General features: G+C 42.9%; 1 protein-coding gene across 1 annotated transcript in view; it reads left to right on the plus strand.

Annotated features, from left to right (window-relative positions):
- Nucleotides 1-25977, plus strand: part of LOC122790500 (collagen alpha-1(XXVII) chain B-like) — a 2222694-nt gene that overhangs the window by 2055401 nt on the left and 141316 nt on the right. The window contains exon 16 of the mRNA XM_044058048.1: nucleotides 15833-15869. Coding sequence (XP_043913983.1) covers nucleotides 15833-15869 — 37 coding nt within the window. The remainder of the gene's footprint in view (nucleotides 1-15832; nucleotides 15870-25977) is intronic.

The raw sequence follows: 25977 nt of genomic DNA on the forward strand, positions 1-25977 counted from the left end.
TACAGGATCTGCAGTTCACTATGGATCTTTTTTCTTCACCCAGGTTTCACCTTAAACCTGAATAAATCTACCCTGCAACCTTCGCAGAATCTAGTTTTCTTAGGATATCAACTGAACACTTTTTGGATGATGATCTTCCTTCCTTCCTCAGGAAAAAATTCAGTTTCCAACCTCATACTTCCAGTCTTTTCCGATACTAGAAATGACCTGTGCATGAGAGACTTTGAGACCCTCGGAGTTTGTGGCTTCAAATGTACATTTGATTCTATTTGCCAAACTCCACATTAGGAAGATTCATTGTTACTGTAAGTCAAATTAGGCACAAAATTGTCACCTTCTGAACATCCCAATTCCTTTTTTTTGCAGTTTGTGAAGAAAGAGTTTTGTTAGTGGATTAACCAGTTATCATCACTCAGTCATGGTGTCCCTTCTGATTCCTGTTCCCCATCAGAAAATCATCACATATGCTTCAGATCTGGCTTGGAGAGCCTGGGTATGAAAGTCCAGGAGTATGGTCAAGACAGTCTATGTACAAACATATAAATATCAATGAAACAATAGTCCTGATCCTGGCTCTGCAAACCCTTCATCACATCAGATCTCAGGGAAACATAAATCTTGACAGACAACACCAGAATCACATGGTATATTAACAAACAAGGGAGAACAAAATCTTATCTCTGTATGTTAGCCATGAGGGCCTAGGAGAGTGCTGTTCATCATAGTCTGTTTCCCCAAGCAACTTGCATCTAATCATAGATTAATTTTGTGACTAATTATTTGTGCAGATCAAATGCAGACTCTTGCAAATGAATGCTAAACAGAGAAGTTTTCCTGTAGGTTGTCCATTAGTGAAGAACTCCCCAAGTATATATTTTTGACTCTACTCTGAATAGAGAACTCACCGGTTCTGATCAAGAGACCCATGTGTGCACAGAAGGATTCACTTTAGAAGGTCGAAATACTGAAATATCAAAATTCAGTATTTCAAGCCCATAAAGTGGAATCCTGAAAACAACGAAACCTCAGAAGCGCGAAATTCAAAACCTCGCACACCGGAGATTTTGAATTAGCGCTTCCGGTGTTTCACTGTGGCTGCGGATTCAGGTAAGTGTTTATTTGTTAAGGGTTTTGGGTAGGGGCTGTGGTGTGTGTTAGTGTGTTTTGTTGCTGTGATGTGTGTGTGTGAGGAGAATGTAGCTTGTGTGGTGGTGTGTTGTGTGTGTTTGTATGTAGTGCGACCTCGCAGTTGGAATATTTAAGTAGGGGGGGTGCAACCCCCAACATGGGGTGTGCCCCCCTGCTTTCATGTAGTAGAGAGCTTGTGTTTGTGTGTGGGAAGGAAGGAAGGTGTGTGTGTGTGTGTGTGTGTGTGTGTGTGTGTGTGTGTGTGTGTGTGTGTGGAGTAGAAGCGCTAATTCAAAATCTCCGGTGTGCGAGATTTTGAATTTCGCGCTTCTGAGTTTTCGTTGTTTTCAGGTTTCGACTTTATAGCCTCGAAATACTGAATTTCTATTTCGAGGATATAAAGTGAATCCGTGCACAGAAGCATGGAAAGTGGATACTTTATCGATCTTTAGAAAGGAAAATTCCTTTATGCTTTTCCTCCCTTTCCCTTAATTCTTATAGTCCTTCTTAAAGTCAAAATGGATAACCACAAATTGATGCTGTTGAGCCCCCTTTTGGCCCAGACAACAATGGTTCTCCCTTCTTTTTCATATAGCTAAGGACAGTCACCACAAGCTACCCTAGAGGATGGACTTACTCACACAAAAGGGTCTCTCATTCACCCAAACTTGCAAACTCTCTCAACATAACAGTTTAGATGATAGGCTTTTTATACAATTTAGGTGCCTTTTTTTCAGAGGATATGCTATAGGTATTACAGGATGATAGAGAATCTGCTACAAGAAAAATTTACATTTCCAAATGTAGGAGAGTTTCATTTTGATTCCAAAAGAAAGGACAGGACCCTTATCAACTGGGTATCCCCATTACCCTCAAATATTTATGTGAGCTGTTCAATTCCAAACTGGCATATTATTCTATTAATGGACATTTGTCTGCCATTTCTGTCTATTTTCATGTGGATTCACTCTTTTTTCATGTTATGAAGTCAGACAATTCCTGGATGATATCATTCACATCAGGCCTCTGAGAAAAGTGATTCATCATCCTTGGGATCTTAATTATGTTTTGGAAAATTTAATTCTATATCATTTTGAAATTGTCCCTTCTGCACCTCTGAAATGCTGTACATGGAAAACAGTTATTTTATTGACTTTGACTTCTGCTAAATGAGTTTCAAAATTATAAGATATTATGTCTTTTTTACCTTTTCTTGAGTTTTCATAAAGACAGGGTTTCTGTTTGGACAGATCTTTTTATGTCTCAGGTTGCAAAACTGTACTGCATTTTTTTTTTGCTTCATTGAATTGTGCTGGTCCCTGTCTGCATTTTACACCCAAGGTGTAAGCTGCTGGTCAACACCTCTTTTTGTTTATCTGATTGCCTGAGGGTCTATCTTGTCTTTTATACTGCTGGTTTAAAGACTTACATTTCTGTGAAATTGTTCTCAATTCCAGAGCTGATTAGCTGGCTGTGGTGGATTCTATAACCATCTGAATATACCAAGCTGATATAAGTACACTTTTTGTAATTGATCTGTTTCAGTGATAGCAAAATTGTACTGCATTTTTTATTTGCTTCATTGAATTTTTCTTGTCCCTGTCTGCATTTTGTTTTTCTCACCCTCCTTCCCAAATGTTGTTGTATTCCTAAACTTGGTGGCTTTGAAATTGCCCGCTCCTACTGTAAATTTGATTTTGGATACTCTTCCCAGTCCCATCTCATTTGCTCACTCGACTGAGTATAGCAAGATCATTTGGGAAGGACTACCCCCTTGCTTCTTTGATTCTGGACACTCCTCCCAGTCCAATCTCATCAGCTCAGTCTACTGTGTACAGAGACACATTTGGGAAGGCCAACCCCCCCTTAGTTTGTTAATCTTGAATTATCTTCTGTTTCCTCCCTCTCCACTAAAAAAGTACACTTTACTCAGCTGCTTTTACTGTAATTGTGTTCTTCCTACTTTATTACCTTATTTTGCTTTGCTACATGCTTTTAAATGTTCAAGTGCTTTTATTCTGATGCATTTATTACTGTTTGTTAGTACACTGATTAAATTGATCTGTTATTCTAAGCATCTTATTTTCGGTTTTAGCACTTGGGCTTCAGGCCAGTTACTTTACACTTAAGAAGGATTTTGTGGTCTACACTGTTGTGGACAAACCCTTATCAAAACTCTCTCTTCATAAGTCTGCCCAAGTATTCAGAACACTATGCCTGGACAACTCCCATCAGTTTCTCCTACCAGTCTGGTCGACATGGGCATACTGAGACAGTGTAGCAACTGCCTCACGTTCACTGACAGTCCTCTTCTGCTAGCACATAATCCTTCTACTTGCGAGAAATGCATCTACATCACTAACCTGGAATCCATGCTGTCTTGTGCCACAGTCTGTACTCCTGACAAAGGAGATTGCCAGCACAAAAACCACGCCACTCACATCACATAGCCAAGCACAAGGCACACACCTATACAGAGGTCCTTAATAAAAACTTACCTAAACAGCAGAGACCTCCAAAACACACTCACAAACATTCCACACACAACACCAAACACATCACTCACAGCAGACAACACACGAGTGTCTCAAAAACAGCGCCCTTAAGGCATAACAATAAACCAACACAGCCCATAAGGCATAACAATAAACCAAATATACTAGTCATTGGTGACTTAGTTGTGAGACACATCAATGTCCCTCTCACCAGGCTCAACAAGGAGAAGGTCATGGTCAGTTGTCTGTCAGGTGCCAGAATCCGCTACATCACACACGCACTTAAGTCTCTCCACAATAGGTTCAAGTATGACTCTCTCATTGTCCATGTTGGTGTGAATGACTTGAAGTGTACCTCTCTGGACTATATGAAGAGAGACATGATTGAGCTCTCACAGTATGTGTCCCAGGCAAGTATGCCACTAGCCCAAGGCAGCATCTTACCTTCACAAAGAATGATACCACAATACCAACAAAAAATAATTCACTTCAACAATTTGCTTAGTTTCTGGTGTCATTCCAAGGGTATCCAGTATCTGTCTGCCTGGGATGGCATGGTTGACAGGCCTTGATGCTTTGCCAGAGATGGCCTCTCCCTGTCACCCCTGGGATTCTGGATCCTGGCCAAGGCTCTTGCCTCCCTCATTGTGCCTTTTTAGGCAATGTCCCAAAGACAAACCTTGCAACATAAAAAGAACTGTCAAAAAGCAAACTGAAAGTCATGCTGCTTAATGCTAGTAGCCTTAACTTGAAAATGCACTTACTGGAGGCTCTACTCACACTGGAAGATGCCGACATCTGTGTGGTCAAGGAAACTTGTTTCAGGGCTGCAGAGAGCACCCCTGCCTTACCAGACTATACCTCATTCCATACATTCTGACCCCAAAATGAAGTCAGGAAGACTAAGGGTGGTAGAGTCTTTATCTTCATTAAGGATCGGCACACCTTCAGAGTGGTTTGCCAGCATGATGCACTGGAACTACTCCAAGTGCAACTGACAGTTGGTAAGACACCCATCCAAGTTATAGCCAGCTGTAGACCCCCCTCCATGACTCAGGACACCCACTCCTTTTACCTGGATCTACTTGACTCCATCAAGGTACCCCTTAACACCCTGATGCTTGGTGACTTCAACTACCCCACCATAGACTGGATGAACTGTACCTGCACTAACTGGCTCACCCAGTGATTCCTTGACTTCATCAATTCTAATGCAATAGACTAGCTCGTCTTATCCCCCAGAAGGGGAGATAATGTTCTGGACTTGGTTCTCACCCACATGGGTGACCGCTGCACCACTCCCATAGTATGGTCTTCCCTGATGAGATCAGATTATCGGTCTGTCTCATTCAAAGTTTCTATCCCACTCAACCCCCCCCCCCCAGCCATAACCAAACTAAAAACCTTCTCAAAAGCTGACTACAACCTCCTAAGGGAAGGTATCAGTAGCTTCACACCACTGCCCCCCCCGCAGAGGATGCAGACAACTGTGCGGAACAGTATGCCAATGCAGTATATAAGCATCTGTACAACTGCATGGACTCAGCCATACCCAACAGAACTAAAGCCTGCTCCTCAAGGATACACAAACCTGTCTGGTGGACATCCTCTATCAACAAGCTTTACAACAAAAGGAAGAAACTGTTGTCCAGGGGTAAAAAGGAACAAATTCCAAATTGGAAAAACTTCCTCTTTAGCCTCAACAAGCAAATTAGATCACTAGTGAAACTTCCAAAACCAATTATGAATTGAAACTAGCCTCCAAAACAAAGGGAAACCACAAAGCCTTCTTCAGTTTCATCAGAAACCTCCATGGCAGAGTGCAGGTTTGTTCCGAATTAGTACTTAATGATATCACTTACACTGATCCTGTTGACTTAGCCAACCTGCTAGCAGATAGTTTCAGTACAGACTTCACCCCCCCGTCCCCCAAATGCCCATTTGACATCCCCTATACTTGTTCCACACCTCACATCTCCATAGAGCAAGTGTTAAACGCCCTGTCCAGGGCAAAGAACACAGCTTCCATGGGACCTGATAGTATTCCAGGCTGTATTCTGCACCATGTCCAACAAGAACTACCTTCGCTGTTAAGCACCCTTTTCAACCACAGCCTAAGTACAGGCTTCATTCCAGTTGAGTGGAGAACTGCCATTGTCTTCCCTTTGCACAAAGGTGGTGCCATTACTGACTCTGGAAACTATCGCCCCATTAGCTTGACAAGTCTGATCTGTAAAGCCATGTAGTGTATTATTATGGATCTCATAAACAAGGACATACGCAATCTCCAAGCACTTGACCCTACCCAGTTATGATTTGTCAAGGGCAGATCTTGTTTGTTGAACGTGGTTGACTTCTTTGAGACTGTCACCAAGGCTCTGGATGAAAACCAAAATGAACCTGCTAGCAGATAGTTTCAGTACAGACTTCACCCCCCCGTCCCCCAAACGCCCATTTGACATCCCCTATACTTGTTCCACACCTCACATCTCCATAGCACCAAAGGCTGCCTGCCACAAAGATTCCTGGAGGCCCTGGATGATGGAAAGTCAGTACATACAGCTTACCTTGACTTGGATAAGGCCTTTGATACAATCCCCCACTCGGGCATCATCAAAAAGCTAACACAACTTGGCGTAAATCCCTATCACATCAGGTGGGTGGCCAACTGTCTCACCAGTAGGACCCTCAAGGTCAAAATAAGTGCCTCCCCCTCTGACAGCAAACCTGTCACTAGTGGTGTTTCCCAGGGATCTTTCCTGGGACCCTGCTGTTTGGCATCTACTTCTTAGAAGTCCAGGCATAAACAAAAGGCCTGTGGCTGACAAAGTTTGTGGACGATTGTAAGTTGGGTGCTGTCATTGACTCCCCAAATGATGTTAACATGCTGCAAGAGGGTCTCATAGCAACAAATGACTGGTGACAAAGTCATGACCTTAAGTTAAAAGCAAAAAAAATGTATTTTCATACCATTCGGCAAAAACATGGCCCGTACTGACTACCACATCGATGGCAATCCCTTAAGCATACAACCTGTGGTGAGAGACCTGGGTACTCAGGTTGACAACAATCTCACATTCGACCATCATGTAGCAGCAGTGATCAGAAAAGCCTTTTAGTTGGTTCATCTCATAAGTAAAGGGATTGCATCCAGAAAAAAGGAGGTTATTACCTCTCTGTACTCCTCCCTCATTAGGCCAATAATTGAGTATAACGCCCCATTTAGTGTGTACCTCTCCAAACACCTGCACCAATTGGAAAGGCTGCAGGAATTCATTAAAGAGACAGTCCATGGCCTCCAACATCTGTCCAATGTGGACAGCCTCAAATCACTATCACTCTATTCAGTATCATAAAGATTGCTCAGAGGTGATCTGTGTCTGGCCTATTTCGGACCCTGCCCTACTAGAGATGCTCCATATCTGTAAGTCTAACTCCTCTCGCAGTACCCGCTTGAAAGACCTAAATCTAATATGCGACATCAACAAAACCTGCTTGAGAGACAGGTTTGTCTTCCAGAGGCTGCCCCGTTTCTGCAGTAGACTTCTCATACACATCAAGCAGAGTTCCTTGCAGACTCTCTTCAAATGCATCCTTGATGAGTGTATGAGAAATCACAGATTTGTCGCAGGGGATCCATCTGTGTCCCTCATTGAGAGAAACAACAGGTACTAATTGAGGTTTCTTTTTTTGGGGGGTAAACTCTTGGCTAGGCTTGTAAGGGCCTCAAGGCCATTAGCCTGATAACCTCCTATGATCCTATGAATATATTTAAACCAATCCATCCATTTAACAATGTTTTTTTTTTCTAACCCTCCCTGACATCACAGATGCACAGGTGAAAGCTGCCCTCTCCAAAGCAAAAAACACAGCATCTATGGGACTGGACGGTGTCCCAGGCTGTGTCTTACATGAGCACCAAGAAGAACTGAACCCTCACATTAAGTCACTGTTCAATCTTAGCCTTACTACAGGATATGTACCCAAAGAATGGCATACAGCTACAGTGGTCCCACTCCACAAAGGTGGTGCTACAACGGACCCCGGAAACTATCGCCCCATAAGCCTGACTAGTCTGGTCTGTAAAGCTATGGAGCGTATTATCATGGAACTCATAAACAAAGACATTGGGAGCCTCCAGACACTGGACCCTACCCAATTCGGCTTTGTTAAGGGCAGATCTTGCCTCTTAAACGTAGTTGATTTCTTTGAAACAGTTACCAAAGCCATAGATGAGGGCAAGGTAGTCCACACAGCCTACGTGGATCTCGCAAAAGCCTTCGACACAATACCCCACTCAGGCATCATAAATAAGCTTACCAGCTTAAATATCAACCCCTATATCACAAGATGGGTTGCAAACTGGCTCAGAGATAGAACCCACATGGTCAGAATCGCAGGTGCCATGTCCGAATCCAAACCAGTTACAAGTGGCGTCCCACAGGGCTCAGTTCTGGGACCTCTCTTGTTCGGTATATACTACTCTGAGGTTCAGGCTAACACGGGGGGATTATTGCTGACAAAGTTCGCAGATGACTGCAAACTGGGGGCCATAATCGAATCTCCAGCTGACACAAGCATCCTCCAAAAGGGTCTCACAGAGACGGATGCTTGGTGCCAGAGCCACGGCCTCAAGCTAAATGCTAAAAAGTGCATAGTCATCCCCTTTGGGAAAAACAAGGTGCCCACAAATTACCACATAGGTGGTAATCCATTAATTACGGAAGAAGTAATTAGAGATTTGGGGACCAACGTATAGTAATCTCTCCTTTGATAATCATGTTGCCAAAGTGGTTAGAAAGACCTTCTATATAGCCCATCTTATCATGAAAGGGTTCGCATCTAGATAAAGAGAGGTCATTGTGCCCCTCTACTCGTTACTCATCAGGCCCATAATTGAATACACTGCCCCTTTTGGGATGTACCTTACCCGACACCTGCAGCAACTGGAGAGACCCCAAAAGTACCTCACCAAGAGGATCATGGGCTATAAACAGATGTCTTATGCAGCTCGACTAAAGAAACTCCAGCTCTACTCAGTTGCTTACTGCCTACTCAGAGGCGATCTATGCCTGATGTACAAAGCCATGTCAAACCCAGAATTAATTCACATGCTCCACCTCAAAAAATCCAAGTCCCTTAGAGCTACACGCTCCGGAGACCTAAACCTCAGCACAAAAATAAATAGGACATGCTGGAGGGACAGATTCATTTCCCAGAGGCTTCCCTCGCTCTGGAATAGAATCCCAATTCATGTTAGACATAGCCCTTCGCTGACCCTCTTCAAGCGAAATCTGGACGCGTGGATGGGAAATCGCAAATTCACCCCTGGGATCTCTTCTGTGTCCCTGCTAGACAGAGGCACAGTAAACTAATCTTAAAAGGGTATCTTCTGTGACCTACTTTACAGAGGCACAGTAGGCTAATCTAATAGGGAGGCGGAAGCCAAATACACTCTGGCTAGGCTTGTGAATGCCCTAGGGCAGATAGCCTAGTATCTACCTATGAACCTATGAACCGGGAGGTATAATTCTGCATTTACTTGATGTTCAGAGACAGCTATGATTCTGTTAGATAAAACTAACGTCTTCATAAAATCTGATCAACTGTTCTCCAGATGGATTTCTCTAGCTTTATCTTTTTTATTACCCTTTTCATGAGAAATACCTCCAAAGCTAGATCAAAGGTCATTTTACTAGAGCTTTTGCCTCTTCAGTTGCCTTTTTCAGGGATCTGGACTCAAGAACTATATTAAAAGAAGCTAGTTCATCTTCCATAGACATCTTTACTAAGCACTACAAAATAGATAAAATTTCTAGGCACAGAACTGTTTTTTTTTATTTTTTCTGCAGGGCATTCTGGACTCCAATTTTGAACCTCAGTCCTCTTCCTAGTCAGCATAAAAGCTTTGAGAATCTTCCCATTCATGAGTAGTACTTTAACAATGATCAAATTAAGAACACAGTACAGGTGTGCAAGAGCTTATAACAGTAGATGTCTGAATAGATCACTGTTGCAGTAATTATGCCTTCCCTCCTTCCTCCTTTTCTTTTTTATTTCACCTTGGTGGAACTACCTTGGTGGACCTCTCTCTACTGTACCAACTTGATTCCTGTTCCTGCTCAGTACTTGGCCTCAATCTACTCTTCCTGGGGTAAGAAAGCTCTGAGGAACTTCATGCTTGTACATCCCTTATGTGCTAGCATGTACTCTAATGCATAGGTCGTAGGTTGGACGTATGACACAAGGGGAAGGCATTCAAGCTTTAGTATACTAGCTAGACATACAATATGATGTTGTCAGTTTTCATTCACCATCAATCTATGGTTCGGATCCGACCCTCAGATCCAGTTTGGCCACTGTTTTCAGCTTATGGAAGCCTACAAACTCTCAAGCTCCTCTCTATCTGTAAGGTCTCGATCCTATTCCCCTCAGATCTCATTTGCTGCTCATAGCGTCAAGACATGGTTGCTGACTTCACTCGAGTTCTAGCAGTAAGATTAACTTTACACAACTTCTAAAATTTAAAATTTCTTTCACTTCACCTTCTTTCTGCTTTGCTTATGAATATCTATCCCACCTTTTTGCTGTTATTTCCTGTTTGCCGGAAACACAAATGATTTTTTCTAGATGCGCTTAGTTCTTCTCTCTCAATACCTAATAACAAAAAATATATATGTGTGTGTGTGTGTGTGTGTGTGTGTGTATATATATATATATATATATATATATATATATATATATATATATATATATATATATATATATATATATATGGGTCTACTTCTGATCACTGAAATCCCATTTCACTGAAATTCATTTCACTGAGACCAAATCACCTAATTTTTAAAATGCTGAAAATTCATTTGACTGAATCTCATTTCACTGAATTGTGAGCTATAGACCTGATGTGGGTTTCTATTCGCCTTTAACTTGTTTGTGATAGAAAGAATTTCTGTAACTTACAGTGCTGAGTGTCAGAATACCAATAGTAATGTAGAAAGTGGTGTTGTAGTGTTTTTAAATGTGGGTATGTATGGGAAGTATCTATAAAGTAATATGGTGGATGTTTTGTGCATTCCCAGTAGTAGTGGCAGCGTGTAAAGTACTGTGAGGCAAGTAAAAGGTATATGCTCTTTTCCCCACTGTAGTGCGATCCTGGAGTTAGTATATATAGTTAGGGGGTGTGTGGGGGGCACAACCCCCCCCATGTTCAGGGGTGTGGGGGGTGTAGCCCCCCACTTAGTTTGGTTTTATATTGTCTGTTTTCTGTTAAGAGGATAAGTAAATAGTTTTTAAGTTGTGGAAAGAGCTAGCCATTAGTGTTGTGAGTGTGTTTGTCTATGGTTTCTCATTTAATATTTTGAAATTTAGCATTGTAAGCTGTCGGTGAAATGAGATTCAGTGAAATGAGTTGTCAGTATTGTGAAATTTAGGTGAGTTGGTCTCAGTGAAATGAAGGTCAGTGAAATCGGATTTCAATGATCTAATGTAGACCCATATATATATATATATATATATATATATATATATATATATATATATATATATAATGTGTGTGTGTGTGTATGTGTGTGTAAGGTTTCTCCTCATTTTATAGATATTTTTTTTCCATAATTTCTGTGTGTCTGGTTCGTTAAATTTCACTTCTTTCCTTTTAGTATCATAAGCATGGCAGAAAGGGATTTCAAGAAGTATGTTAGATGTGGACACAAGATGCCTTTTTCAGACAGGCATGCTTTGTGTGTGTACTGCTTAGGAGTGGAGCATCTGAATAAGCAGTGTGCTATCTGTGAAGTATTTAACCCTTGGACCCTCACAGAGAGGAAAAATTAATTTTGAAGGGGTTGTTGCCTACTTCTTTTTCTCAAGCCATCACTGGGTCTCAACCCTCCATTTCTACCAAGGCTAGAGATCATGCAAAAAGATCCAGGTCCATTGATGTACCATCCTCTGTGGAACCAAAAAAGAAGTTACCGAGGTTGGATGTGACTTTCCCAGCTCCATGCAAGTCTTCAATCCGATAAAGATGGCTTCCCCGGGTCCTAAAAAGAAAACTGTCGATCCTAAGTCCTCGGATCTGTTATGCATACCCAGAACTGTCTACACACCGTCCTTAGATCTGGTGCCTTCTAGGGTACCCTCTTCCTTCCTGGAGAGGCACTCTAGGCCGTTATCCTTGGTATCCTCATGCTCTTCAAAAAGTCTAATTGAAGTTGATGAGGCTAGGATGGTGTAGAAGCTGGCAGTGGAACAACTTCAAAAGAGTACCCTTAGAGTCCCTACCTCATCAGTTCAGGGACCTCCACCAACGTCCACTCCTCCTCCTCCTTTGACCCAACACTTAGTTTCAGAGTTTTCAGATCTGAGTGTTCTGGGCCCATCTCGCTTGGACCCAAGGAAGCTGAGTTTTTCGGATCCGACAATAAGTCTGAGTTTGTCAGCTCTGTCCTTTTTTTGGATCCAGATGGCCCTCAGAGCTGGGCCTTCCATGTCGAGTCCAGGGAGGGGTGCAGTTAACTCTGAGGTTTTTGGAGCCGTCTCTCCCTCTCGGACCTTCTGTGTTCAATAGTTCGGCTCTGGCTTCCTCCTCTGGTAGACAGCCTGCAGGGGGGAGGGTGCTAGCAGATTTGGTACCTTCTTGCTTGGCTTTTTTGGTCTCCTCTTCCATGGGGAAGTCGGCTTTTGAGGAAGTGAAGAGGGTTTTTTCTGATCCTTCAGATCAGGTGGGTCCTCCCCCCATGGCTCCATCCTTAACTGCTCCTTTGACCTTGTCTCATGACTTTCACCACTGCACAGCATGGGGACAGCCAGTCCAAAGTTTCCAGACTCCCCAATCTGGGATTCCTTCCTCTTCCGACACTTCCCTAGATCACCCTACCAAGGAAGTCCCTAGGAAGAAGCGGTGTAAGAGGAAACACCTAGACTCACCCCAAGAGTCTCTCACCACTGATATTGATCTCGATGTAGGAGAAGGGTCCCCCAAATCACCACGCGATGACTTCTCCTTTGGAGACATCCTCGAACTCTTAAAACAAAAGGGTGGTTGGTCTGTCCAAAACCTTTCTCCTGAGGAGTTGGTATGTCTGGAAGCTTTCAGGCTAGGCCTGTCTACTTCCTAGGTAGCCCTGCCACCTGACGAATTGGTGGACTTAATTTGTCGGAAGGCATGGAAGGGACCTGACTCGACTGAACCCATCCCCAGGAGACCAGATACAATTATGGTACCCCCAGTAGAAAGGAAGTTTTGGAATAAGGTTGTACCAGCTGATGCCATGGTTGTGGCAGCAACCATGAAAAAGGAGCTCACAGAGGAGAGCTAGATTGTTCATCCTCCTAACAGAGAGTCTGGGGCAGTGGACAGGTTGGGGAAGTGAGTGTATGCTTCAGAGACATTTGCCATTCAGTCACTTAATTACCTAGCCCATTTTATGAGGTTGCAAAGGGATCTGTTCAACTAACTTTCCAAATTGTTGGCAAGGACCACGACTGAAGGGACCTAAGCATCTTTGCCCCCTCAGTTGGCTACTTTACAGTCGATTCTGAACTCCTCCATGAGGCATATCTCCAGTGCAATGGAAGGTGCGTCAAGGGTTCAGGTGTATCCATGAGGAGGGATGCCTGGATGTACCTTTGTGATTTTGCAGAACCTTTCAAGTCTTTTTTTGTCAAACTTCTGTTTGACAGGTCCTCTCATTTCGGACTCACTGTTAAAGAAACACTTTCCAGGCATGAGAAGGATGGAAAGACCTTGTCTGCAGTTATAGTATGTTTTTCGACCTCCCCGAAGAACCTTTTCAAGGAATCAGCAGGGAGGTCGCAAGGTGTGGTTCAAAAAATCTCAAGATCTTTTCCCTGAGACACATGAAACTGATTCTCCAGAGGTAGAGGGGGAAATGCTAACAGAAGACACCCTCATAATAGAGGAGGCCCGCAAAATGTAGGGTCCAGAGATACCTTCTTTGATAGACCCTATCAGCTCTCCTGAAAGGAGCCCCAATTTTCTTCCTCTGGAGGCAGTCGAGGGTCAATTTTCTATGCACCAAACAGCCTGGCTATGTGCAGAGAATTATTACCAGAAGTTATACCATACCCTTTTTCCTTCCACCCCTGTCAGTAATGAAGCTCCCCAATGTTCCAGCCAATCAAAGGGAGCCAGCAACTCAGCAAATTCAGCAGTTGCTTGCAAAACAAGTCATCCAAGAAGTCCCACCAGACCAAATAGGATCTGGAACTTACTTGAGGTTCTTTTTGATTCCAAAATAGTCAGGAGACTGGAGACCAGTCTTGGATCTCAGCATGTTAAACAAGTCACTTAAGCATGCCAAGTTCCAGATGATCATGGTACAGTCCAGTCTACCCTTTTTAGGGAAGGATGACTGGATGTGCTCAATAGACCTCCAGGATGCATACTATCACATAAGCATGAACTGAGGGTCCAGGAGGCACTTACGCTTCCAAGTCGGAGCCAGTCACTACCAGTTCAGAGTACTGCCCTTTGGCCTCACCACAGCCCCCAGGGTGTTTACCAAATGCATATCAGTGGTAGCAGCCCATCTGAGGCTGCAGGGAATCTGGGTGTTCCCTTATTTGGATGACTGGCTCATCACCGCCCCAACTAGGTATCAGTTGGTACAAGTGAGAGACCTGGTACTAGAAACTTGCTTAACTCTAGGGATCACAATAAATCACAACAAATCAAAACTGCAACCTACCCAGAATCTGGAATTCATAGGCGCACTCTTTGACACTCATTCCATGCTTGCGTCTACACCATTACCATGACTATAGAGCATCAGAAGCCAGGCAAGGAGAATCATTTGCCACATAAAGATATTGACCAGAAAAGTCCTAGAGGCCCTAGGCTCGATGGCAGCAGGCCTTACTTTAGTACCCCTAGCAAGGTATCACATGAGAGTGTTACAATGGATGCTACAATCCCAATGGTCCATTTTCACTCGACCTTTGTCTACAAAGATAAGGGTGACTCAGATATGCAAAAATTACCTCTTATGGTGGACAAAGTCAAATCAGCCCCAACATGGTCACCCATTTATACTTTCCTAGCCCAAGGCCATAGTGACCACAGATGCTTCTCAGATTTTTTGGGGGGGGCATTATCTGGAGAAGATGGTCCAAAGCGCTTGGTCCACCACAGAGACTAACCTGTGTGTCAGTGTTCTGGAGATGAGAGCGATGCTTTTGGCATTGCAAGCATTCCAAGATTCTCTCCCTCTTGGGAGAATTGCAATCCAAATGGACAGTATGCTGGTAGTTTGGTATATCAACAAGCAAGGAGGAACCATGTCTTACCCCCTTGTGTCAAGAAGTTCTCAAGAGTGTGGCAGTGGGCCATACATTTCAACCTGGAAAAATCAAAAATCTGGGCAAAGACCCATGGAAAATAGGTACAAATGGCCAAAAGTCTGGACACTGATTAACATAAAATTTGCATATATAATTATATATCCCCCACTCATTAAAATGGAATTGTCGGGTACCAACATTCATACTCAAATTGAAGAGAAGACAAAATATTAAACACAAAATATAGGTAGGTAGATTGTCAAGCTTATGCCCTACTTCAAGAAGTTTGACTGCCTTAACCCCTTGTTGATGTTTTCTATTTCTGATGTACTTACCAGGATTATTTTTAAAGGTTATGTAATGACAGACTCTTTCCAATTATAATGGGAAGCTTTTTCCATAATATCAGATGTTGTTTACTGTATTATTACTTTTTTCTATTATTAATCTTTATATCAGGAATTAGTTTTCCTGATCTGGTGTGATCTCCTCCAAGGTCTTCAGCCCACAAGACCCTGAATTAGATGGAAGCATTTATAGAAAACTGATGGATGCATAGATTTGTCAAAGCAGTAAAGACAATGTGAAGTTGTGTCAACTGTTATGTATTTCCTTGTGCCAGCTAGCATCAGTGGTGCACCAGTATAAAACAAATCCCATCTAATACTAGGGGGAAATATAGGTGAAAGAAAGGAACACGTTAGATCATGACTGTTGTCAGTCTTTGAGAAGACCAAGAATTACTATGCAGTGATCTCTGTCTTTTTTTTTTTTTTTTTGAATGCCTGCTGTTGGAGGGAACTAAACTTTAACTTAATAAAAAATAATTGGGGAGGGTGACATATTACTTGTGATGCAGAGTGAGCTGTATTGTGATGCATTTTATATTTTCTGTCTTTCAGGGTCTGATGGGAAACCCCGGAGAACCAGGACTGAAAGGTGATAAGGTGATCTGAATACTCCCTTATTGCACTGTGTTTTGCTCAGCATGTGACCTTTTTCACCTCTTGCAAGCTTAATTTCTTAAATGCAGGAATTATTACTTTCTTAGAAGTTAAGATCAGGACATCCTAGGCAGTTGTGCTGCCCTTGCGACAGGTGTCCCATCCGGTAATGGGTAGTTCTATAGATGTACACATTTATTACAAAATCATAACAGTCTACTCGATGTAGCAGCTATGAGGGCTTTTTTTTTTTTTTGGTTTATCACTTCTTATCAGAAGTAACTTAGTAATCTTACTTTTAACAGAAGGAGCTAGGTGAGACCAACACAGCTGGACCTCATAACGTTCTTGCACAGAAGAGCCTGCAGCAGTTCATCCTGCTTACCCAGTGACCTTTGTCATTAGAATAGGAATGTCTACTTTCTATAAAGTTAACTACAACTCAGCTTTGTGAAGTTGAGGTAAACTTTGCTTCCTCCTGAGGAGAAAAACAACACTGGGAGCAAAACGCAGAGAGCATATAAAACTGCCTTTACATTAACCTGAGATGTAATATAGTCCAAAAAGTTTAAGAAGAGACAAAATATTGATTAAATATTTGTTTCTTTTGCACTGTTTTGCATTGCCTTAATTGGAATCAGTAAACAATAGTGAGGGATTTAACAAATTGTATATTTTTTTAAAATGACTTGAGACTATGTCATGTTAATTTTAGTAAGGCATGTCCTGATCTAACTAGGACCGGTGGCAACTCTGTGTATCACCGCTAAAAAACCTTTCTTCTTCACTCTTCAACCTCTGTATGCATGTCTGATAAACTAACCATCCTCTGTCTCTGTCTGTGATATTTTATTCCACTCTTAATTTCTTTTATGCTATTCTTACTTCACAAACTTTGTGGACCCAGCTCTTTTCTTTCAACTGTTGTAATCATGTATTTTTCAAAGAAAAAAGTAGAGGCTAATTTTTTCATTAACCTGTGTCATGAAGCAGTAAAGTTTCATGCTTCACTGCAAGATTTGGCTTTATTTGCATTTCTTTGCATTTTAAGTCACTTCTTGCCATGAAAGATTACTTTGAATCTTATAGTCATTTTAAAAACACGCTTATTAAATCTTCACATTTTAATTAAACAGTGACATAGGAACACATGCATTAATAGAAAATAAACCATAGATCTAATGTCTATTTTCAATAGATTCAACCTTTGGGTTGTCGGATCTGACCCTATCCGACCTCTGTGCCTTTTCGCAAGTTTTGAATCCAGGGCTTTGTCTCCTTCCCTAATCATAATTCACTCCATACCACTTTAGTATCTCAGATCTTGTTTGCTGCCTGAAGCATACATATGCATGTCTGAGGGCTCTCATCATGAAAAGAGTTTTTTTTTTTTTAATTTTTGTGATTTTTCTTGTTCTCAACTCTTGTCAGATTTATCTTATTTTTAAGAGTGTGATACTGGTTAAATTTAGCATGGTCTGATTAAACATGGTCTGATAGTGTTAAGAGTTAAATATAAATAGCCATTTTTGCTTCCTTTCCCATCTATTTGAGTTTTCTAGGGTATGCTATTATTTTCTTTATTGTTAATTTTTTTTTAAATATTTTTAACAACAATAAATCTTTAGGCAAAGTTCCATTTTTCCTTTACTGATAATAGCTGTTAAGTTTCTGTAGCTTGTAAGTATTTTTTCATAGTGGCAGCTTTTTTTGTCTACTGTTGAAGTTTCATTTCTTATAATGGCTAATAAGGTGCAAGGTTTTAAAAAGTGCACAGCCTTTGGGCACAAATTTCCCCCACATGTCCCACACTCTTTGTGCATATACTACTTGGGCACTGCCCATCTTGAAAGTAATGGCTAGTAGGCAACGGATTCTTCGCTAACTATGGTTCTGGTTCACTTGCTTATTTTGTTTCTCCCTTAAGCGTTCAGACCTTCTAGGTACAAAGCCAGAATTTTCCCTTCTTTCCCATTAGTATCCAATCTGTTATTCCTTACATTATCGTCACATTGATGTTCTTCATGTTTCACTGTTGCAGTCATCACATTTGGGTTATCTGCCTGCAGGTAGCCCTCAGCCGGCCTGAATACCAGAGTCTGCGGATTTCTGTGTCAGATGCTGTCGCTTCTTCCATGACGTCAGGTCGTCAGGGGTATAAAACATGCAGCCAACGCTATTACATCAGTCTTTCTTGCCGTGTGGTGCCCAAAGCAGAAGCAGTTCACAAGTGCAGGTCGGCCGTCTCCTGAAATTCTCTTTTTCGAATTTCAGACCCGAAGTCTTCAAAAAAGATAAGTACCCCATTGGGGATCCTTTTTTATTGCTCTAACCGATGTCAGAAAAAGGTAACAATTGTCTTGCCTGTGGAAAGCAAATACCTCATAGAGAATTTCATTCTTACTGCATCACCTGTTTAGGCCCAGACCACGACGTCCCTCGCTGCCGGTTTTGTGCCTTGTTCAATGCCTGAACTATTCGTCGTCAGACTATTTTTGTAGCCAAATAGTTTCATTTTTGATCTCCGTACCCTGAAATGGCTTCTTTAAGCCATCCAACTACCGATCTTTCGAAAAAACGTAAGGATAAAGACAGAGACAGACCACATAGGTCCAAAACTGCCGACGACGCTTCCATTAAGCTAGTCGCCAGTCTGCCGGTACTCAGTGAGGCACTTTTGCAGCCTCTGAACCCCACTACTACAGATTCACAGGCCTCTACTGAGACCCTTTCGGAGTCCGGTATGCCGCGAGATGCTTCTTCGACTATGGAACCTGTGGATGTCTCTACCTTGGATGGGCCCAGAGCCGCTGTGCAGGCACCAGCTTCTGAGGGTGTATTCAGGCCTACAGACTTTCATATTAAACCAACGGCATCATTTCCAACTAGAAGTACCGAATTCCTCAGTCCTAAAGCTCACACTACACCTAGAAAACCGATGACCAAACCGTAGACTCAGGCCCATATGCCTCAAAAACAAATGCTCAGAATGGCTGAAGACCTTATTACCTTAATTAGGGGAAGCCAGCCTTCCCCCTCTAAGAGACCTAGAACCGATTTTCTTTCTGATTCTTCTGATCAGGAATCTGATATCTCTGCTCCTTCTGATACCAGGATTTGCCCTTATCTATTTATGAGGATTCTGATGCAGAGGATTCCATTCCCTCTGCTTCCCATCCAGAAGATTTTTCTTTTGGTGAAACCTTGCATACCCTTAGGGAGCATTTCTGCTGGGAAAGCCAGGACTATTCTGAGTCCAAAAAAAAAAACGTGTGGAATTCTTGCTCCTGCCTCAACACAGGCCTCTAGCTATCCCTCCTGTTCTGGATATTGTAGATGATGTTTTCTTAGAATCTATCCTTACCTCCGACACTTTACCTCCAGCTCCCAGAAAACCTGACAGGTATTACAGAGTACCTGACTCTCACAAGTTCCTCTTCAAGAATCCTACTGTGGATTCAGAGACCATTTCCCAATGACCAAAGGGCATTAAGGCTACTGCTGCCAAAAATCCTACCCCTTCTGATAGAGATTCTAGAGCCTTAGACAAATGGGGTAAGAAGGTATACACTTCTGCTACTTTGGCCATTAGGGCTTTAAATTGCCAGTTTCATATGTTAAAGTATCAGCAGCATATTATGGGACTACTTAAATAGAAAATGATGTTGATTCCTGACTGTGCTGAACACAAAGACTTGCAAGATTTAATGCATTCTTCAGAACAAGTTGGTAAACATACTTTGCAATGTGGTTTTGATGCTTTAGAAGCATCTTGCAGGGCTGCTGTCACTGGTTCTGTACTTAGAAAGCATGCTTGGCTTAAGGAACAAAACTTGCCAGATCATGTTAAAGCTAAATTACTGGATGCACCCTTAAACCAAGACTACGTTTCTGACAACAAAGGAGAAGTCCTCAAAAGGATGGAGGAAAAAGCTAAATCTATGCAAACTGTGAAAGATTTCCTACAAGTACAGCCTCCCAGATTCAGTAGGCATTGGCCTTCAAAGAACTGGTCCTTTCCAATTCCTTCCAGGCCTTCTCAGTCCAAACCCAGGAACAGCAGACCACCAAGACTTCAATCTCAGGCTATGCACAGATCTAATCAGTGGGGGGCTCCCACTTCCAAAGCAGGGAGTAGTAAGCCACCCCCTTACGGGAAAATAGCACAATGACTTAACCTTAACCCTTCCGAGCCCTGCTCAACTGCCTGCTCCCTTAGGAGGAAAGCTCGCCATGCATGCAAAAAACTGGGAACTCATTACCCAGGACAAATGGGTTTTGAACATAGTTTTCCAAGGATACAGATTCCACTTCTACACACTACCAACCCCAAATGGTTGGCCAGACCTACCCCCAAATCAGTGGGTGGAGGCCCAACAGCAGGTTCTCTCCTTTCTCAGTATCAGGACTATTCAACCTGTCCCAGCAGAACAAAGGGGACAAGGTTTTTGTTCAAGACTTTTTCTGGTACCCAGAAAAGAAAACTCCTGGCGTCCTATTCTAGACCTCTCTATTCTCAACACCTTTCTGGTGGTTCCAAAATTCGAAATGCTAACTCTTCAACAGCTTCCTCCTATGCTAGCCAAAGATGCCTGGCTGGCAACCCTAGACTTAAAGGAAGCTTACCTGCACATCCCAATAAGAGGATCCTGCAGCCAATACCTACATTTCAGGGCGGGCTCCATGCACTTTCAGTTCTCTGCACTTCCCTTTGGCTTATATACTGCTCCCAGAGTGTTCACAAAGTGTCTAGCTCCAGCCATTGCATTTTGCAGGCAGAGAAATATTCAAATTTATCCATACTTGGACGATTGTCTGATTCAGGCAGAAAGCCAGGACTTGCTATTACAAAACCTGACATTTGTAAAGAAACTTCTAACCTCACTGGGGTACACCATCAACAAAAAGAAATCTCACCTAGTACCTTGCCAACAGATTGTATTCCTGGGAGCAAGCTTGAACACAATTTCCCAGATGGCATTCCTCACTCTGGAGAAACAAGTTTATTTGACAACCTACTTCAAACTATTGGCCACAAAAACCCAGCTATCTGCAAGGAAAATACTGCAAGCTCTGGGTTTCATGGCCTCTTGCATTCTGCTAATTCCATATGCAAGACTGCATATGAGGAAACTCCAATGGTATCTAAAAAGTCTATGGTGTCAACATTCTCAGGACCTGGAAACAATGATTCCTATCATTCCTTGTCTAAGGGCAGAATTCCTTTGGTGGGCAGAGGCCTGCTACCACAGCAAGAGACCCCCTTTCACTCTCCCTTCTGCTGCTCAAACCCTAACAACAGATGCAACAGACTATGCATGGGGGGCCCACATGGCAGGGCAGTGCATTCAGGGCAAATGGAACCCAAGACAGATGCACCTGCATATCAATCAAAAAGAAATGTTAGCTGTACAGAATGCTCTGACACCCTTCAAAGACCGTATTCTTGAGGACAACTATTGGTAAAGACAGACAACACGACAGTTATGTGCTACATAAACAAGCAGGGAGGAACCCACTCCTACACCCTCTGCAGACTAGCCATGGCTCTGTGAAACACAGCCTTAAGCTACCAAGTACACCTACAGGCTCAATTCCTGCCAGGCAAACTAAATTCACTGGCGGATGACTTAAGCAGAAATCTCATGGACCCACACGAATGGAAACTAGAACCCAAAATATTCAACCTCTTGAGAAACAAATGGGGGACTCCAGAGGTAGACCTGTTTGTCTCCCCTCAGAACTACCACTTGAACAAATTCTGCACCAGAACTCCTCACACTCAAGCTTGGAAAGTGTATTCCTTGTCCTTCACCTGGGAAATCCTCTCGGTTTATGCCTTTCCCCATCTGCCTCTCCTCTTGAAGGTTCTAATAAAGATCAAACAGGACAAGCCAAGGACAATACTTATTGCACCAGACTGGCCACGCCAGCACTGGCACCCCCTCTTGCTCAGTATGACACTGCTGCAACCATGGCAACTGCCTCAGATCCCTTCCCTGCTGTCCCAGCAGGCGGGCCAGATTCTGCACCCTCAGCTTCAATCCCCGAACCTTGCAGCCTGGTTAATTCCATGAGCTCTCCTCTAGCATCCCCTCAGTAAGCAGGTGCTGGATGTCATTCTGGAGGCAAGGAGGCCTAGTACCAGAAAATCCTATGCTGAAAAGTGGAAAAGATACTGTTCCTGGAGCCCAGCTCAGAGGATGGGCACAACAGTGCCCAGCGGGTCTATTTCAGAACATCGAAGTATTAAAACTTCGAATGTTCTGATATCGAACACTATTCAGCGAACGCTAAGAATAGCGAAGCTGCAGAACAGCGAATTCTTTCCTTGGGAAAGAATTTGGTTGGCCGTTTCTGTGGCTTTACTATTCTTACTGCTGTTGTGGAAAGTTACGGGTTGGGTTCAGGTAAGTGTGCGATTGTTTGTACTTTAGGGTTGGGGGCAGGTTAAGTGAGTTAGGGTTAGGGAGCGGGTTAGGTGTGTGTGCGATAGTGACAGACCTTAGGGTTAGGGGCAGTTTAAGTGAGTTAGGGTTAGGGCACGGGTTAGGTGAGTGTGCGATAGTGACGGACCTTAGGGTTATGGTTTGGGTTAAGGTAAGTGGGTAGATAGTAGTGTATGTTTAGTTTAGTGTAGCGTTAGATGTAGGAATTTAAGTGTATGTGTGTGGTTGCTGTTTGTTTGATGTGCTTGTGTTGTGCGTATGTGTTTTGGAGCAGCAAATTTTTTCCATGGGAAAAAATTTGCTGTTCTGAATGTTCGATATTTTCATGTTTAGATGTTTTGTGGCCGATGAAATAGCGTTTGCTATTTTCATCTTTCGATAACGTGATATAAACGCTGCCCAGCTTACCTCATATTCCTGAGTACTTAACAGAAATGCTCCACAAGGGCCTATCCTTTTCATCAATTAAGATTCATGCCTCTGCCATTTCAGCACATTATAATACTGAGCCACCCCTCTTCTCCCACCCTAGCTAAAACAATTCCTTAGAGGGGCCAAATATTTAAGACCCCCCAGGAGAGCTCCCACTCCAGCCTGGGGCCTTAACTTTGTATTGGAAAAGCTCACTCTTCCCCCTTTGAGCCAGCTGCAACAGCAGTTGAAATTCCTTTCTTGGAAAACAGCCTTCCTTCTAGCTATCACTTCAACAAGAAGAGTGTCTGAATTACAGGCCCTCATGGCAGTAGAACCCTTCATTATCTTCCATGCGGACAGGGTTTTCCCTCAGGACTAATCCTTCCTTTATGCACAGGGTGGTGTCTAGTGTGGCCCTAAACCAGTCCATTCATTTGCCTGTGTTTTTCCCTAATCCACAAAACAAAGGGGAACGGATACTGCACTCTCTGGCCGTGCACGGACAACTTAGATTCTATTTGGACAGAACTAAGCCTTTCAGAAAATCTGACCAGCTGCTAGTTGGCTTTACTGCAGGGGCAGAGGGAAAGGCCATTTCAAAGCAAACCATTTCCAAGTGATAGCCCATTGCATTAATTTCTGGTACAACCACCGTGGAAAACCTACCCCACAGGGGATAAGATCACATTCCACCAGGGCTGCATCTACCTCTGTGGCATTTCTCAGAGGAGTCCCTACCAGGGACATCCTGGAAGCTACTACCTGGAGCTCTGTACATACCTTCACCAAGCATTACCACCTGCCTATCTTTTCTAAATCCAGATCTGGATTTGCCACAGCAGTCTTGCAGGGCTTAATAGCTGTCCCTAATGCTCTACCTGCTCCCTTGGGAATCAACCCAAATGTGATGACTGCAACTGTGAAACACGAAGAACATAGTACAGCTGTGTACACTTACCATAAATGTACATGTTCGAGTGTATTCACTGTTGCAGTCCTGGTTACCCTCCCTCCAGCCCCATGACTTCTCTTGCCTCTACCTTTCCTTCTTGTTTGGTATATATTTTTTCATGTGTATTTGCTTTTTGATGGGGGTGTACCATACCATATAATTGCTTTCTATTGTGGGGGCACCTGACATCTGGGGCAAGAAAAACTGATGTAATGGTGTCGGCTGCATGTTTTATACCCCTGACGACCTGACGTCATAGAAGAAGCGACAGCATCCGACGCAGAAATCTGAAGACTCTGGTATTCAGGCTGGCTGAGGGCTACCTGCAGGCAGATAACCCAAATGTGATGACTGCAACAGTGAATACACTTGAACATCTACATTTATGGTAAATGTACACAACTGTACTTTCCTGATTAGAACAATCCATTTCACCATAATTGGCATTAATCTGTGCCCTCTTCCCCCATTGTTGTGATTGGGGTAGGGGTGGATATGCCAAACCTTTGGCATAATCCAAACTGTCCCTTTGTAGTTTTTTAATTTTATTCATCCTTAACTTGGCCATGTACTGCTCAGTACTATTGAAAATGCATAAATGTTCATATTTAATTGTTTCATGGGGACGAAAGCGCTTATATTGTTTTTTGTTTTTATTGTAACATTATAATAAAATCGGTGTCCAAAGAATCCATTGCCTACTAGCCATTATTTTATTTTCTTTCACTAAGTTTGTTTGGTCTGCTGCCATTTGTTTTTACTGCCCATCTTGATATTGAATGCAAGGACTGTCCCTTTTTTGGGCCCAGAGCCATCCAAACCAGAAAGGAAAAGTTAATCTTGGAAGGTCTGCTACCCCTCAGACAGGGTCTAACCAGATCCCTTCATCCAGTGATTCTTCCTCCCCAGGCAAGAAGCAAAACAAGTCTAAAACAAAATAAAAGGACACAGAGAAGGAAAAGTCAAAAGAGAGAGCTGAAGAAAAGAAGAGTGAAAAAACAAGGAAAAGGTCCTTGAATCCAACTGATTTTCTAGGCCCAGATTGTAAGGTTTCTTGTAAGTCAGATGTGACTGTTTTTCGGGACGGATCTTCTCTCCATGGTCCCATTTTTTGCCAGAGCCAGTAGCCACAAGACTACACTTTCTGATACTCCAGAAGAGGTGGCATTCCAGGTCACTTTCTATGGTATTGTCAAGGTCTACCCGATCACCTAGAAGTCATAGAGATAGAATGATGAGGAGGTTCTTGAGAACTCAGATTCACCTTAGGATTCTTCTGGTGCCAGCCACCTCCAATGTACAGGGAAGGAGTCCAACAACCCCTCCCATGTTATCTCTGGTAATAGCCCACCCTTCAGGTCTGGCCTCCATGAATCCAAGCTCCTCCTGTTCACTTTTGCTGTTGATGACAGTTGAAGTGGCTTCGACACAGGCAGAATCCTTGACTCTATTGACTCTGATGCTTTCGAATTAGGATGAATCTTGAAGCTGAAGTGTCGACACCAGGGAGGTGAGTCGACTCTGAAGTTTTTGGAACCGTCCTTTCCTCTTAGGGCTTCAGAGCTCCACAGCTTGGGTCTGTCAGTCTCGGAGCCAAGGTTCATTAGGAGTAAGGAAGTCTCCTTCATCCTTAGTTGGCAGGTTGGCCCCTTTGGCACCAAAAGTGGCTTCAGTCTTTGCAGCATTTGAATGGGGTTTGGCTGGACCCAAAGAAAAAAGTGTTATCCTTCTACTTGGCTCCATCCCAACCTCAGGTGAATACTGCTTCTCCTTCAACTCATTCTAATCGACATGGACAGACAGTACCAGGAGGCCAGAGGTCACTCGCTATGCAGGTTTCCAGCCTGATTCGGACCTGTCTGATGTTTCCTGAGACAGGACCTCAGAAAACAGACATATAAATGGAAGCACTTAGATCTTCCCAGGAGTTGATCACTGAAGATATAGAATTGAAGGAAGGTGAATGTTCCCCCAGATCCCACTTAGAAGACATCACATTTGTCAATATCCTTGAATTGATGAAACAATGAGGGTTTGGACTAATGACAATTATTCACCTGATGAATCTGTATTCCTCAAAGACTTTGATGCTGGCTGTTTTGCATCCTGGGTGGTAGTGCCTGCTGATCTCCTTATATATCTTGTTGTTCAGTGGGATTGGAAAGATCTGATGTGGTGAAATCTATTGCAGAAAACCTAGATAGGATTTTAGTTGCCCTCAAGGACAGGAAGAATTGAAGTGAAGTTCCAGCTGTAGATGCCATGGTTGTAGCATCAGCCATAAAAAT

This window comes from Protopterus annectens, chromosome 16.part0 (genome assembly GCF_019279795.1).
Source record: "Protopterus annectens isolate FY-2018-M chromosome 16.part0, PAN1.0, whole genome shotgun sequence".
Lineage (NCBI taxonomy): Eukaryota > Metazoa > Chordata > Ceratodontiformes > Protopteridae > Protopterus > Protopterus annectens.